The sequence below is a fragment of the Hyperolius riggenbachi genome, chromosome 3 (assembly GCF_040937935.1).
Source record: "Hyperolius riggenbachi isolate aHypRig1 chromosome 3, aHypRig1.pri, whole genome shotgun sequence".
In the NCBI taxonomy this organism is placed as follows: Eukaryota; Metazoa; Chordata; class Amphibia; order Anura; family Hyperoliidae; genus Hyperolius; species Hyperolius riggenbachi.
The window spans coordinates 386,492,929-386,510,578 of record NC_090648.1 but is presented as its reverse complement, the minus strand read 5'-3'; the positions used below and the strand labels follow the sequence as shown (position 1 = coordinate 386,510,578).

The following is a 17,650-nucleotide window of genomic DNA, read 5'->3' as shown; positions in this document are numbered from 1 at the left end:
AGATTTCTAGTCTGGAGGTTCACTTTAAGACTACTAAAAGATATATATATATATCTTTATTTTCAGAACAAACTAGTCTTTCTTTGGAAAGTTTTTTTCCCTAAGAATAATTTTATTTTTTATGCTTTTTCAAGCAAAAAAATAAGCAAAAAACTATTTGCAACAAAAATTCACAGAACCCCCCAAAATTCAAGGAAAGTCTCACAAAACTGTCAGAGGCGTTTATCCCTGGTGCTCAATAGACTGATGCAAGCTTTGGGGCTGGCCACTTGGGTCAGAAGGGAGTCTGAAAAAATTCTAGTGAGAACTTCTTAGAATGTAAGCTAACGTGGCAGAGCTTTATCTGCTATTGTACCGTATTTTCTTTGACATCTCTTCAATATGCACTTCTTACTTTACATGCAGTACATTTGTGTATTGTCTGTATTGTTTACATCACATAAATGCATCATATGTATTGTTTGCATCCCTTTAACAGCAGATGTTGGTACAATATATATAATGAATAATAAATTAATAATTATTAGATAATCATAGCCCAAGTATCGGTGATAATCCTTGTAATATGAAAGGAAAACAAAAGCCTTACTATGTAATTATTGAACTGATATGCTCTGCAAAAAAGTTGCATTGTTCCCTTTCGGGTAATTTAGAAATGTGCTTCATCGAACAATATTGCTATTTTTTTTATTTTTGTCAGCTGTTGATGAATGTTAAGGTGCTCATCGATGATTCAATCTTGATTTTATAATCTTACTGAATCCATGTAGTAGAAGGGTACACTGTGAATTAATATTTTTGGTAGTCCCTCATATTACATAGATGTTGAAAAAATGAATAGTAGAAATTGTATCGTCGATAGGCACCTTTCCACAGCCACTGTTTACTGTTCTGCTGTGGGTGGGAATTCCGTGGGACTTCTTTGGCATGTAATTAGTCACACTGCAGCATGAAATGCAAGCAGAGAACTCTGAAGTTAGGAAAATAATGAGATTGGATCCTTTGCTGCTGATTACATCATTACACATGGCAATCTTTGGTCCTTGCTGAATGGGTCAAAGATTGACAGGAAAAGAGCAGCAGATGGCAGCAAAGAAATTGAAAGTTGTTTTTATAGTATTCAATAAAATTGGCCTCATGATTCTGCACTTTTGGGCTGAACTGGTTGTCCTGCTTATGTTCGGAACACACCATTCAATTTCCGGCAGATCGACGGATCCAAAGGATTATTTCTGACATGTCCAATGAGCTCCCGATAGATAACAGGATTGATCTTCCAATCACTACTGCACAAAATCGATCCAGTTATCGATCAGGAACTGAACGGACAAAATAATATTTTTTGATCCATTGATCTGCCAGAAAATGTAATGGCATGTATCTAGCATTAGAAACCTTCAAGGTGAGGACCAACACTAAATTGGTATGTGTGAGTTATCCAGGTGATCAACGGTTACCTTTCAGACCCAATACCCCAATCTCCACCACGATTTTCACCTAAAGCCAAACCCCCAGTTGAACAGGACAGAGATTACTTTTACCCTACTTTGGTTGCCCCCAGGATTTATTTGAGTAAAGTACTGGATCTGAGGCTGAGGTAACCAATGAAGCACCCAAAATCCTAATACAGAGTCCAGAAATGGAGCTAAAATGTATAGACAGGAGGTCAGATGACTTACTAATCCAAGGGATAAACAAACTCTAAGTCAGGAACCAGCAAGAGGTCATACACATAACATCCAGCAAACAGGCAAATAAACCATGTGATAAGACAGAAGTGTATTCAAATATATCCTGCTGCGCTTCAATGCAATCACATGTAGAAAGGGATCTCGATTTCACTTCTCATTAGCATCCAGTGAAGCATATCTAAGGTAGGCATAAACAAAATGCAAAAACATAGAGTGTATTGTACGTACAACGTTCACCCTTAGTGTTCACACACTTCAAGGAATAGGTGCCACCACCTGAGTAGTAAGATGAGAGCAAATCACACCTCTCAGAGTGCCTGCTTACCCACAGGATGCTTGTTCATCTTACTACTCTGGTGGTGGCACCTATTCCTTGAAGTGTGTGAACACTAAGGGTGAACGTTGTGCATACAATACAATTACTACTCAGGCACCTATTCCTTGAGGTGTGTGAACACTAAGGGTGTACATTGTGCATACGATACACCTTATGTTTTTGCATTTTTTTATGCTTCCCTTACATATGCTTCACTGGATGCTGATGAGAAGCGAAATTGAGATCCTTTTCTACATGTGATTGCATTGAAGCACAGCAGTATATATTTGGATGCAATTATCACCTTTGACAAGAGGACACTGCTTGCAGCTACTTAGGACTTAATAAGTATTTTATACCTATTGAGCGCAGCTATACTATAGAGACTGTTTTTAAGACAGAATTGTAGTCAAACCAAAGCTGAGGACAGTTAGCACACAGAGCAATACAAAAGTACACCCTTCGCAAAACAGAAAGCTGTACAACATAATGCCCATGGAGCCCAGACAAGAAGAACTAATAACACAGACAGCCAATCAGAGAGCAGATGCAAGCCAGACTCAACAGACCATTAATTAAACCAGAGTGTTCTAGGTGAACTTGGCTGCAAGCCAGTCACAATGTAAAGCAGCCACATTTGGTAAATACAGGTCCTTCTCAAAAACTTTGCATATTGTGATAAAGTTCATTATTTTCTGTAATGTACTGATAAACATTAGACTTTCATATATTTTAGATTCATTACACACAACTGAAGTAGTTCAAGCCTTTTATTGTTTTAATATTGATGATTTTGGCATACAGCTCATGAAAACCCAAAATTCCTATCTCAAAAAATTAGCATATTTCATCCGACCAATAAAAGAAAAGTGTTTTTAAAACAAAAAGTCAACCTTTAAATAATTATGTTCAGTTATGCACTCAATACTTGGTCAGGAATCCTTTTGTAGAAATGACTGCTTCAATGCGGCGTGGCATGGAGGCAATCAGCCTGTGGCACTGGTCAGGTGTTATGGAGGCCGAGGATGCTTTGATAGTGGCCTTAAGCTCATCCAGAGTTTTGGGTCTTGCGTCTCTCAATTTTCTCTTCACAATATCCCACAGATTCTCTATGGGGTACAGGTCAGGAGAGTTGGCAGGCCAATTGAGCACAGTAATACCATGGTCAGTAAACCATTTACCAGTGGTTTTGGCACTGTGAGCAGGTGCCAGGTCGTGCTGAAAAATGAAATCTTCATCTCCATAAAGCTTTTCAGTAGATGGAAGCATGAAGTGCTCGAAAATCTCCTGATAGCTAGCTGCATTGACCCTGCCCTTGATAAAACACAGTGGACCAACACCAGCAGCTGACATGGCACCCCAGACCATCACTGACTGTGGGTACTTGACACTGGACTTCAGGCATTTTGGCATTTCCCTCTCCCCAGTCTTCCTCCAGACTCTGGCACCTTGATTTCCGAATGACATGCAAAAGTTGCTTTCATCCGAAAAAAGTACTTTGGAACACTGAGCAACAGTCCAGTGCTGCTTCTCTGTAGCCCAGGTCAGGCGCTTCTGCCGCTGTTTCTGGTTCAAAAGTGGCTTGGCCTGTTGAATGCGGCACCTGTAGCCCATTTCCTGCACACATCTGTACATGGTGGCTCTGGATGTTTCTACTCCAGACTCAGTCCACTGCTTCCGCAGGTCCCCCAAGGTCTGGAATCGGTCCTTCTCCACAATCTTCCTCAGGGTCCGGTCACCTCTTCTCGTCGTGCAGCGTTTTCTGCCACACTTTTTCCTTCCCACAGACTTGCCACTGAGGTGATACAGCACTCTGGGAACAGCCTATTCGTTCAGAAATTTCTTTCTGTGTCTTACCCTCTTGCTTTAGGGTGTCAGTGATGGCCTTCTGGACAGCAGTCAGGTCGGCAGTCTAACCCATGATTGCGGTTTTGAGTGATGAACCAGGCTGGGAGTTTTTAAAAGCCTCAGGAATCTTTTGCAGGTGTTTAGAGTTAATTCGTTGATTCAGATGATTAGGTTAATAGCTCGTTTAGAGAACCTTTTCATGATATGCTAATTTTTTGAGATTGGGATTTGGGGTTTTCATGAACTGTATGCCAAAATCATCAATATTAAAACAATAAAAGGCTTGAACTACTTCAGTTGTGTATAATGAATCTAAAATATATGAAAGTCTAATGTTTATCAGTACATTACAAAAAATAATGAACTTTATCACAAAATGCTAATTTTTTGAGAAGGACCTGTAATTAGCCAAGTGAGAACCAGGTAAGCTTGCTGTAATGCCTAAAGCTGTCACTGGGTGACAGCAGCAACCCTCCTCCTAGTTATCAGTCTGACAAATCAGCATAGAGCATAATAGGAATGTACAATACCAGTGCGTGTATGTCGGGAATTTACTTACAGGCATTACTTTCCCATCTTCATCGCAGACACACATAATCACCTCCACATTCCTTTGTGTTGTTCTGTCAAAATCTCCAGTCAGCAAAGTGATATAGATATCATTTCTTACATCACCTGTAGAAAAAGTTAATTAGCTAAATAATAACATTCTACTAATGCAGTATTCAAAGTGATAATGTGTAGTAGTAATATTTACACAATTCTCTGCATTGCATATCAAGAGTGAACACATTTTGCTAATTGCTAAGCTTTCCTAAATTTGAAATGTTAGGCAGGGAACACACTTGTATTTTAGTTTTCTACACACGTTTTTCTGTGTACTTTTTTCTGCACACCAAGTGTGTTTTTTTTTCAGGAAAGCACGTTTTTTTTTTTCAAAAACATATGAAGTGTGAACTAGCCCATTGATTAACATGAGTTCTCCGTTTTTCTGTGCAGAAAACGCACACAAAAACAGTCAAGTGTGTTCCCTGCCTTAAAGAACCTGAATTTGAAATTAAAAAGTCAAAATAAGCATACACAAGTCATACTTACCTTCCATGTAGTCTACTCCTCAGTGTCTTTCTCCTGTCCCGCGTCCTGTTTGTTCACTGTGATCAAGGGAATTTTCCGTCCTCCATTTTGAAAATGGGCATTACCCCATAACAGCTTTCTGGTCAGCACACAGTTAAACTGTAACATCGCCCACTTGAGCCATAGGGAAACATGGACATTACCTGGTACATCAGTTTTCCTCTCAGCTGTAACTGACAGCAACTGATATTTTACTGACAGCAACTGATATATTTCAGATCTGACAAAATTTTGTCAGAACTGGAAGGGATTATTGTCAGAAGAAAATGGTGAGCTTCTGAGAGAAACTGATGGCAAGGTAACTATGTAATGTTCATTTGAAGTTACCTCATGTGTTTATTTTAAATATGTTTACTCAGTACAGGTTCTCTTTAAGGTAGCTGCAAATGACAGGTAAACAAGTTATGGGAAATAGAGGAACATGATGGAGTTTGAGCATGCCAAAGGTACAATGCCATGCAAACCTATAAGAAACCACCCTGTTCCTGAACTGAATGTATAAGAAAAGAAGGAGAAAATAAGTGAAGAAGAAATTTAATGTAGCCGACATATATATGACATATTAAGCAACAGTACAAAAAAGGTAAAAAAAAATTGTAAAAATGTAACTGTATATCTTCAATAATCATAAATAATGTTGGGAGTGATAACTGGTATTGTGTGATGTATATATCACAAAATGTTTATGATTAAAATTAGATGCCTTAAACTGTGGAGGGGCCTTAAAGTAAACCTGAGATGGGCTTACTAAAAGATTTGATACTTACCCAGGGCTTCCTCCAGCCCCATAAGCACCAATGCGTCCCTTGTCGTCCTTCTGAGTGCCTCCATTCAGCCGCAATCAGCCCCAATAACTGGATCAGCCGTGCCAGTCTGGCTCTTCTGAGCATGCACAGAGGGGTCTCACAAGCTCAGAAGAGCCAAGTGGCGCAACTGAGCCAAATTACCGGGGCTCATTGCGAACAAATGGAGGCACATGGGAGGACAGCGAGGGACGCATCGGTGCTCATGGGGCTGGAGGAAGTTCCAAGTAAGTATCAAATGTTTTAGTAAGCCCATCTCAGGAACACTTTATAGTTAGTCTTGAATCATTCCCAATAAGCGTATGTAAACTATTGTCTTCAATTCTATATAGTGGCACTATAGCCTCCTCCACTGATAAGGAGTTACAGCTTTCCTTGCAGAGAACAGAGCTTCTGAGAGTAGGGGATAGATGAAAAGGTCAATAGTTCATATATTTTAGCACTCACAGATAAGGGACAGACTGTTACATTGAGCTGAAACAAAACAATAAATCTAGTTGTGTAAGTTTAAAAAAAAAATAACATAAAACTGTGAGATATCTAAAAGTCATTTTAGAAGAAATAGGTTGGATACAATTGTTTATCTCATCAGTTTATTTCCACTTTTTATTTCAACAGTGAGGGAGCAGGCTGGTGTTGTACTTTGTTCTCTGGTTGAACTTGATGGACGTATGTCTTTTTTTTAACCCAAATAACTATATAACTGTGTAACTTAAGTTTCACTTTAAAGAGAACCCGAGGCAGGGTTCTGTGAATACAATCCCCATACAGAGGCTGGGTCTGTCTATAGAGACCAGCCTCTGTTGCTACATAGATCGCCCGTAACCCACCCTGCACTCTGTAATCTGCCCCCCCCCCCCCATAAAACACAGTCGCGCTGCTAACACGCAGCTTGTCAGGGCGCGCTGTGTTTACTTCTCCTCTGTCAGTCTCGCCGCTCCCCGCCTCCTGCATCGCTCCAGTCCTCGCACGCGTCCCTTCCCTCGCCGCTGATTGGAGGGAAGGGACGCGGGCGGGACCAGGGCGATGCAGGAGGCGGGGGAGCAGCCGAGACTGACAGAGGAGAGGTAAACACAGCCGCACAGCGTGGCTGTGAGTTATGGGGTATTGCTGAGCGCAGGGGGGGGGGGGGGGCTTAGGAGCGATGTATATAGCAACAGAGGCTGTGCTCTATAGACAGAACCAGCCTCTCTATGGGGATTTCATTTCCATAACCCCGCCTCGTGTTCTCTTTAAGCATAATACGAAGGAAAACCTATTTCCCATGTGCACTGTAACTGATACTTTATGTAGCTGAGCCTGTGTCCCTACTAGTGTTGGGCGAACAGTGTTCGCCACTGTTCGGGTTCTGCAGAACATCACCCTGTTCGGGTGATGTTCGGGTTCGGCCGAACACCTGATGGTGTTTGGCCAAACTGTTCGGCCATATGGCCGAACTAAGAGCGCATGGCCGAACGTTACCCGAACGTTCGGCTAGCGCTGTGATTGGCCGAACGGGTCACGTGTAGTGTTGGACGAACATCTAGATGTTCGGGTTCGGGCCGAACATGGCCGAACTCCGAACATAATGGAAGTCAATGGGGACCTGAACTTTCGTGCTTTGTAAAGCCTCCATATATGCTACATACCCCAAATTTACAGGGTATGTGCACCTTGGGAGTGGGTACAAGAGGAAAAAAAAATTTAGCAAAAAGAGATTATAGTTTTTGAGAAAATCGATTTTAAAGTTTCAAAGGGAAAACTGTCTTTTAAATGCGGGAAATGTCTGTTTTCTTTGCACAGGTAACATGCTTTTTGTCGGCATGCAGTCATAAATGTAATACATATAAGAGGTTCCAGGAAAAGGGACCGGTAACGCTAACCCAGCAGCAGCACACGTGATGGAACAGGAGGAGGGTGGCGCAGGAGGAGAAGGCCACGCTTTGAGACACAACAACCCAGGCCTTGCATGAGGACAAGAAGCGTGCGGATAGCAATTTGCATTTTGTCGCCATGCAGTCATAAATGTAATACAGATGAGAGGTTCAATAAACAGGGACCGGAAACGCTAACCCATCACAGATGTTCATTGTTCATGTTACTTGGTTGGGGTCCGGGAGTGTTGCGTAGTCGTTTCCAATCCAGGATTGATTCATTTTAATTTGAGTCAGACGGTCTGCATTTTCTGTGGAGAGGCGGATACGCCGCCGATCTGTGACGATGCCTCCGGCAGCACTGAAACAGCGTTCCGACATAACGCTGGCTGCCGGGCAAGCCAGCACCTCTATTGTGTACATTGCCAGTTTGTGCCAGGTGTCTAGCTTCGATACCCAATAGTTGAAGGGTGCAGATGGATTGTTCAACACAGCTACGCCATCTGACATGTAGTCCTTGACCATCTTCTCCAGGCGATCGGTGTTGGAGGTGGATCTGCACGCTTGCTGTTCTGTGTGCTGCTGCATGGGTGTCAGAAAATTTTCCCACTCCAAGGACACTGCCGATACCATTCCCTTTTGGGCACTAGCTGCGGCTTGTGTTGTTTGCTGCCCTCCTGGTCGTCCTGGGTTTGCGGAAGTCAGTCTGACGGCGTACAACTGGCTAGAGGAGGGGGAGGATGTCAATCTCCTCTCTAAAGTCTCCACAAGGGCCTGCTGGTATTCTTCCATTTTGACCTGTCTGGCTCTTTCTTCAAGCAGTTTTGGAACATTGTGTTTGTACCGTGGATCCAGAAGGGTATAAACCCAGTAATTGGTGTTGTCCAGAATGCGCACAATGCGTGGGTCGCGTTCAATGCAGTCCTAGGCTGAAGAGGTCATAGCCTAGGGTCACAAAACCTGTTTATTTGGGCAATTTCAATGGTGGCGAGTCTGACGTACATAAATCGCAGCAATGGCCGTTAGCAACGTCTGAATCTCACGAAATGTCTCATGCAGGTAGAAGATATATTGTTAGACTTGGGCTCCAAAGATGGGTTCCCTACATCTCTGCAAACCAGAGTTACAGGGCTCCAAATTTGGTAAAATCCCCCATAGGCTTTCATTGGGCCTCCTATTTACAGTTCCAAAATCTCACATCTTTTCAAAGGGCAATTACTCAGCAGTGGCAAATTTTCTAGCATTGTAGGGACCCTTAGGGGGAACATGACTGGTGAGTTTCGGGCCCCTAGGCCAAAGAGGTCATAGCCTAGGGTCACAAAAACCTGTTTATTTGGGCTATTTCAATGGTAGTGATGGTGGCGTACATAAATCGCAGCAATGGCCGTTAGCAACGTCTGAATCTCACGAAATGTCTCATGCAGGTAGAAGACATATTGTTAGACTTGGATTCCAAAGATGGGGTCCCTACATCTCTGCAAACCAGAGTTACAGGGGTCCAAAATTGGTAAAATCCCCCATAGGATTTCATTGCCTCCCTATTTCACTTTCCAAAATCTCACATCTTTTCAAAGGGCAATGGCTCAGCAGTACCAAATTTTCTAGCATTGTAGGGACCCTTAGGGGGAACATGACTGGTGAGTTTCGGGCCCCTAGGCCGAAGAGGTCATAGCCTAGGGTCACAAAAACCTGTTTATTTGGGCTATTTCAATGGTAGTGATGGTGGCGTACATAAATCGCAGCAATGGCCGTTAGCAACGTCTGAATCTCACGAAATGTCTCATGCAGACGTTGCTAACGGCCATTGCTGCGATTTATGTACGCCACCATCACTACCATTGAGATAGCCCAAATAAACAGGTTTTTGTGACCCTAGGCTATGACCTCTTCGGCCTAGGGGCCCGAAACTCACCAGTCATGTTCCCCCTAAGGGTCCCTACAATGCTAGAAAATTTGGTACTGCTGAGCCATTGCCCTTTGAAAAGATGTGAGATTTTGGAAAGTGAAATAGGGAGGCAATGAAATCCTATGGGGATTATACCAATTTTGGACCCCTGTAACTCTGGTTTGCAGAGATGTAGGGACCCCATCTTTGGAATCCAATTCTAACAATATGTCTTCTACCTGCATGAGACATTTCGTGAGATTCAGACGTTGCTAACGGCCATTGCTGCGATTTATGTACGCCACCATCACTACCATTGAAATAGCCCCAATAAACAGGTTTTTGTGACCCCAGGCTATGACCTCTTCGGCCTAGGGGCCCGAAACTCACCAGTCATGTTCCCCCTAAGGGTCCCTACAATGCTAGAAAATTTGGTACTGCTGAGCCATTGCCCTTTGAAAAGATGTGAGATTTTGGAAAGTGAAATAGGGAGGCAATGAAATCCTATGGGGGAGTTTACCAATTTTGGACCCCTGTAACTCTGGTTTGCAGAGATGTAGGGACCCCATCTTTGGAATCCAAGTCTAACAATATGTCTTCTACCTGCATGAGACATTTCGTGAGATTCAGACTTTGCTAACGGCCATTGCTGCGATTTATGTACGCCACCATCACTACCATTGAAATAGCCCAAATAAACAGGTTTTTGTGACCCTAGGCTATGACCTCTTTGGCCTAGGGGCCCGAAACTCACCAGTCATGTTCCCCCTAAGGGTCCCTACAATGCTAGAAAATTTGCCACTGCTGAGTAATTGCCCTTTGAAAAGATGTGAGATTTTGGAACTGTAAATAGGAGGCCCAATGAAAGCCTATGGGGGATTTTACCAAATTTGGAGCCCTGTAACTCTGGTTTGCAGAGATGTAGGGAACCCATCTTTGGAGCCCAAGTCTAACAATATGTCTTCTACCTGCATGAGACATTTCGTGAGATTCAGACGTTGCTAACGGCCATTGCTGCGATTTATGTACGTCAGACTCGCCACCATTGAAATTGCCCAAATAAACAGGTTTTGTGACCCTAGGCTATGATTTCTTCGGCCTAGGACTGCATTGAACGCGACCCATGCATTGTGCGCATTCTGGACAACACCAATTACTGGGTTTATACCCTTCTGGATCCACGGTACAAACACAATGTTCCAAAACTGCTTGAAGAAAGAGCCAGACAGGTCAAAATGGAAGAATACCAGCAGGCCCTTGTGGAGACTTTAGAGAGGAGATTGACATCCTCCCCCTCCTCTAGCCAGTTGTACGCCGACAGACTGACTTCCGCAAACCCAGGACGACCAGGAGGGCAGCAAACAACACAAGCCGCAGCTAGTGCCCAAAAGGGAATGGTATCGGCAGTGTCCTTGGAGTGGGAAAATTTTCTGACACCCATGCAGCAGCACACAGAACAGCAAGCGTGCAGATCCACCTCCAACACCGATCGCCTGGAGAAGATGGTCAAGGACTACATGTCAGATGGCGTAGCTGTGTTGAACAATCCATCTGCACCCTTCAACTATTGGGTATCGAAGCTAGACACCTGGCACAAACTGGCAATGTACGCAATAGAGGTGCTGGCTTGCCCGGCAGCCAGCGTTATGTCGGAACGCTGTTTCAGTGCTGCCGGAGGCATCGTCACAGATCGGCGGCGTATCCGCCTCTCCACAGAAAATGCAGACCGTCTGACTCAAATTAAAATGAATCAATCCTGGATTGGAAACGACTACGCAACACTCCCGGACCCCAACCAAGTAACATGAACAATGAACATCTGTGATGGGTTAGCGTTTCCGGTCCCTGTTTATTGAACCTCTCATCTGTATTACATTTATGACTGCATGGCGACAAAATGCAAATTGCTATCCGCACGCTTCTTGTCCTCATGCAAGGCCTGGGTTGTTGTGTCTCAAAGCGTGGCCTTCTCCTCCTGCGCCACCCTCCTCCTGTTCCATCACGTGTGCTGCTGCTGGGTTAGCGTTACCGGTCCCTTTTCCTAGAACCTCTTATATGTATTACATTTATGACTGCATGCCGACAAAAAGCATGTTACCTGTGCAAAGAAAACAGACATTTCCCGCATTTAAAAGACAGTTTTCCCTTTGAAACTTTAAAATCGATTTTCTCAAAAACTATAAGCTCTTTTTGCTAAAAAAAATTTTCCTCTTGTACCCACTCCCAAGGTGCACATACCCTGTAAATTTGGGGTATGTAGCATGTAAGGAGGCTTTACAAAGCACAAAAGTTCGGGTCCCCATTGACTTCCATTATGTTCGGAGTTCGGGTCGAACACCCGAACATCACGGCCATGTTCGGCCTGTTCGGCCCGAACCCGAACATCTAGATGTTCGCCCAACACTAGTCCCTACTGAAGCAAACTTCCCTGTTTTCTGGACTCTTTGAAACCATTAGCGATATCTTAATTCTAATATGTGGCTGTAGTATCATAACAAAAGGAAGGGAGGGACAGCAATCATAGTAGCTAACAAATTATACTACTGTCAGTCTCAGAAACAGTAAAATGGAATGAAATACAATTCCTAGAAAATGGCTGCTTGTTTGATGTCACTGTAAACAGGAATTTGCAACACTACTTTATAATACCTCCTAGCATTTCACTCTGCAGGTAGTTAATTTAGAGTCAAAATAATAAAAACAGCTACAGAAGAACAAAATAAAAATGAAGGAAAAAATAATTCTATGAGTGTACTGTTACGCTAAAAGATTTCTCAGATTGTCAGAAAAAAAAATTTCTGAACGTCCTTAATCCACAAAGTACTGCCTGTCCATGATAAATCTACTCTCCAGTAGAACAGATTGCACAGCTTCAAACACCTATTGTATTCCCTGATTTCCAAAAGACATTCTTTCTCTGCCAGTTCTATCAAATAGAAAAGTAGTCTAATCATATACCTGCGAGAGTTTAGATATTCTTTAGTAAATACAGCTCCCCCATTCTCCGCAGCACCATTGCTGCTGCAGTGAACTCTTCTTCTTTTCTTATCAGTATTTACTTGTATTAACTCCTCTTAATTCAAAAAAAGCATGCCCAGAATACTGTTTGTTTCATGTCCATGCAAGTATGTATAGTCACAGGATTGTATGAGAGAGCAGGGTAAGTGTTTTGATAGCTGGTTTACTTTATTGTAGTAAGGAGTGCTTATTTTGCCTTATCATTGGGTTTAATAAATATACCTGATGGGCATCCACCAGGTGCACAGTATCTTTTGTAACTACTAATTCATAAAGTTGATATTCATTGCTATAGCGATCCATGTGTTGTGTTTTATGCCTCTTGTTTAAAGTTTTAACAATAGTGTCAAAATTGAAAGCCCATTAAAACTAGCTACCAGTTCATATTTGCATAAGGCATGTGTGGAATTTCTACTGCACTACATTTATTCTAAATTTTTTCTTGCATTTTCATCCTGTCCACTTTTAGAAATGACTTTATATGATTCTCCTATTGCTTTAGCACAAGTACGGAGATGGAAAACTAAATAAATTGGAGGGATGGAAGGCTATACAAATTGGACTTATTTAACTTGGAATAAAGACAACTGAGAGGTGACCAAATTAACATAGATGAATACATCCAATGGCAATATACTGTAAATATTTGGCAAATTAGGTTTTTCATGTCTAGGGCTGTACAAAGGAAAAGAGGACATGATCTAGGCATGTAGGAAAGGAGATTTTACCACTTGTGTAAAAATGGGTTCTCTGCAGTAAGTGTGGTTAAAATGCAGAATTTCATACCATAGGGATTAGTTATGGTGAAATCTATACTTGCATTTAAAAAGGGTTTGGGTGCTGTCTTAAAGTGTACCAGAGACGATAATAAATAAAAGTTTTATACATACCTGGGGCTTCCTCCAGCCCCATGTGCACGGATCGCTATCACACGGCCGTCCTCGGCCTTCTGTGTCGCCGATACCAGGTCCTGTAACTTTGGCCAGTCGCGGCCAGTCTGCGCAAGAGAAGTGTGCCCTCTACATATCACTCTGGCGGCTGGGACCCGGTATCGGTGACGGTACCCGACGGGACCAGGTATCAGCAATACAGAAGGTTGAGGACGGCGGCGTGGGAACGATCCATGTGCATGGGGCTAGAGGAAGCCCCAGGTATGTATAAAACCTTTATTTAATATCGCCTCTGGTTTCCTTTAACTTTGGCTGAATGTGAGGGATACATGTCTTTTTTCAACTTAGATAACTATGCAACTTCACAACCTGCTAGTCAAAGATGTATATATTTAGCTATGAAGATAAACTTTAATCAATTTCATAGCTACATGTGCCTATCTCTGACTCAATGGTTGGGATCATGTGTTTTCATATTTCACTTTGGTTCCTACATTCCTCAATGTATATATTAAAAATGCAAAGCTTTTATATGAAACACTTTTGCCTACCTGGCATAATTATTTCAGGAAATCCCAACTTTCTTGCAACCACTGTAGTCCTGTCCACAAGATGGGGGTAATCCTTTCGTATTTGTACAGAGTCACCAACCAGCATTTTTACAGTTACCCACAATCCTTCAAAATAAGAAAACAACAACAATATAAAAATAACAAAATTGGTATGCCTGACAGCTAGGTATACCTCTACTGTTGTAGCCATTGTGGGAGACCAAGATTTCCCACCTTGTATTAATTTACTGTATTTCATAGTTAAGGAAATAAAATCCCAAAGTTAGTTACGCTAAGGCAGAATCTCTTTTGCTATTATCGAACTGTTATATGTAATAAAACATAATATTATAAGTGAGATTTAGCACACAAATGCTCATCCATAACTGAAATCAATTCTCAGTGAAATAAAACTTGGACAGCATAAAGGGTGAGCATTAAAGATGTACCGTTCTACAGTTCTAAACCAAGTGTTTATTTTATACAACAATAATAATTTCACTGTTTATGTTATGAGATGATTAGTAAAGGTATATATATATATATATATATATATATATATATATATATATATATATATATATACAGTGGGTTGCAAAAATATTCGGCCCCCTTGAAGTTTTCCAGATTTTGCCATATTACTGCCACAAACATGAATCAATTTTATTGGAATTCCACATGAAAGACCAATACAAAATGTTGTACACATGAAAAGTGGAGCAAAAATCATACATGATTCCAAACATTTTTTACAAATAAATAACTGCAAAGTGGTGTGTGCATAATTATTCGCCCCCCCCCCTTTTGATCTGAGTGCAGTCAGTTGCCCATAGACATTGCCTGATGAGTGCTAATGACTAAATAGAGTGCACCTGTGTGTAATCTAATGTCATTACAAATACAGCAGCTCTGTGAGGGCTTCAGAGGTTGTCTACGAGAATATTGGGAGCAACAACACCGTGAAGTCCAAAGAACACACAAGACAGGTCAGGGATCAAGTTATTGAGAAATTTAAAACAGGCTTAGGCTACAAAAAGATTTCCAAAGCCTTGAACATCCCACGGAGCACTGTTCAAGCGATCATTCAGAAATTGAAGGTGTATGGCACAACTGTAAACCTACCAAGACAAGGCCATCCACCTAAACTCACAGGCCGAACAAGTAGAGCGCTGATCAGAAATGCAGTCAAGAGGCCCATGGTGACTCTGGACGAGGTGCAAAGATCTACAGCTCAGGTGGGAGACTCTGTCTATAGGACAAATATTAGTCATGCACTGTACAAAGTGGCCTTTATGGAAGAGTGGCAAGAAGAAAGGCATTGTTAACAGAAAGCATAAGAAGTCCCGTTTGCAGTTTGCCACAAGCCATGTGGGGGACACAGCAACCATGTGGAAGAAGGTGCTCTGGTCACATGAGACTAAAATGGAACTTTTTGGCCAAAATGCAAAACGCTATGTGTGGCAGAAAACTAACACTGCACATCACTCTGAACACACCATCCCCACTGTCAAATATGGTGGTGGCAGCATCATGCTCGGGGGGTGCTTCTCTTCAGCAGGGACAGGGAAGCTGGTCAGAGTTGATGAGAAGATGGATGGAGCCAAATACTGGGCAAACTTGGAAGAAAACCTCTTGAAGACTGCAAAAGACTTGAGACTGGGGCGGAGGTTCAACTTCCAGCAGGACAATGACCCTAAACATAAAGCCAGGGCAACAATGGAATGGTTTAAAACAAAACATATCAATGTGTTAGAATGGCCCAGTAAAAGTCCAAATCTAAATCCAATCGAGAATCTGTGGCAAGATCTGAAAACTGCTGTTCACAAACGCTGCCCATCTAATCTGACTGAGCTGGAGCTGTTTTGCAAAGAAGAATGGGCAAGGATTTCAGCCTCTAGATGTGCAAAGCTGGTAGAGGCATACCCTAAAAAGACTGGCAGCTGTAATTGCAGCAAAAGGTGGTTCTACAAAGTATTGACTCAGGGAGCCGAATACTTACACACACCCCACTTTGCAGTTATTTATTTGTAAAAAATGTTTGGAATCATGTATGATTTTCGTTCCACTTCTCACATGTACATCACTTTGTATTGGTCTTTCATGTGGAATTCCAATAAAATTGATGCATGTTTGTGGCAGTAATGTGAAAAAATGTGGAAAACTTCAAGGGGGCCGAATACTTTTGCAAACCACTGTATATATATATATATATATATATATATATATATATATATATACATATTCCTGACTATAAGGTCCTTGTAATATACTCATTTTATTTAATAGCATTATTGGAAGATTACCTTGGCCACCACTGTCTCCTTTTAGCGTTGTAACCTTGTTCAGAAGACTGTGGAGAAAATCATTTTCTGCAACAACTCTGCAATAGTATAGAGAAACAAAATATGTATCATGATATGTGTGTTGTTCATAGCGATAAACATAATTGTTATACTGGGGGGGGGGGGAGGGGAATGCCCTCTTGCAAATGCCCCCAGCTCTATAGGCCTCTTGATGAGTCACTGATGATGAAACATGTTGGTTGGAGCTTGGTTACGAAGTCCAACGTTATGCACATGGTGTAGTGCAATTTTCGAGCAGCAGAAGAACGTACTGCAGCACATTGCACTGCACTATTGCATGCAGATTTGTCCCTGGGACAGATAGCACCGACAGGGAATTCTGCGTGCTCCCATCCGCCAAAGGTGTACACAAGCGATGCCCAACATCACCCCTCAGTCACAGGAAGTGATTCACGTGAATTAACCACTTTGCAAATGTGCAGTGCACCGCTACTGCAACAATCTATAAAGATTGTTGCAGTGCTATTGACTCCAATGCAATCATATGCTGTGCAGTACCACTCGTACCTCTGCAGAGTATGCATCGATCGAAGCATTTCTGTCACATTGTACTGCGAGAACTGTGACCTGTCTTATAGAAACTAATGTCCACTGCAACAAGCTGTTGTCGGGAAGAGTACCGTGAAGCGGCATGTGTGTATGTAGCCTAAAATCCAGAACAGAGGAGAAAAAAAGAAGACTGAAGAGAGGAACTTAATCAAGAATAAAAGTTAGGAGGAGAAGGTGGAAAAAGAGGATGTTGTAGGACAAAATAGATCTTATTTTAAAACACATTGAGGGCTTGTTCACACTATGAGCGCTTTTTGATTTTTAAAAGCGCTGGTGATTTTGAAAAGTGCTTTAAAAGTGCTTGAGCAATGTTTCTCAATATGAGTGTTCTCACATGAGCAATGAGATTTCTTTCTAATTCCAAACACGGGTCCTGCACCATTTCCTCAGCATTTGCGATTCAATAGAAGGTGTGTAGGAAAATCGCTAAGCCTTTAAAAAGCCCTTGGCTAAGCAATTTTTTGAGCGCTTGTATAAAAAAATAACATTAATGAGTTTCAGTTCCAGGTAAAAGAGTTCACTTCCTGATTGTGTTAAAAAAAGCGCTAATCACCAAACAAAAGCGTTGACAAAAGAACTTTAATAAATTGCAAATCGCTCTTAGAATGCAGGAAAAAGTGCTTTAATAAAGCGCTAAAAAAAGCGCTGAGCGATTGTGCTGGTGATTTATAATGTGAACTAGGCCTCATGACAGTGCTACTTTTTTGATTGTTAATCAAAAGGATTTACACTTGCAGTGTTAATGCTTT

The 17,650-nt window shown here is 41.9% G+C and overlaps 1 protein-coding gene across 5 annotated transcripts in view; it reads right to left on the bottom strand.

Annotated features, from left to right (window-relative positions):
* DOCK2 (dedicator of cytokinesis 2) overlaps nucleotides 1-17,650 on the bottom strand; it is a 566,587-nt gene that overhangs the window by 424,270 nt on the left and 124,667 nt on the right. For all 5 annotated transcript variants that reach the window (XM_068277405.1, XM_068277401.1, XM_068277402.1 and 2 more), the window contains 3 exons: nucleotides 16,293-16,369; nucleotides 13,990-14,115; nucleotides 4,415-4,530 (listed from right to left, as the gene is read on the bottom strand). In XM_068277405.1, coding sequence (XP_068133506.1) covers nucleotides 4,415-4,530; nucleotides 13,990-14,115; nucleotides 16,293-16,369 — 319 coding nt within the window. The remainder of the gene's footprint in view (nucleotides 1-4,414; nucleotides 4,531-13,989; nucleotides 14,116-16,292; nucleotides 16,370-17,650) is intronic.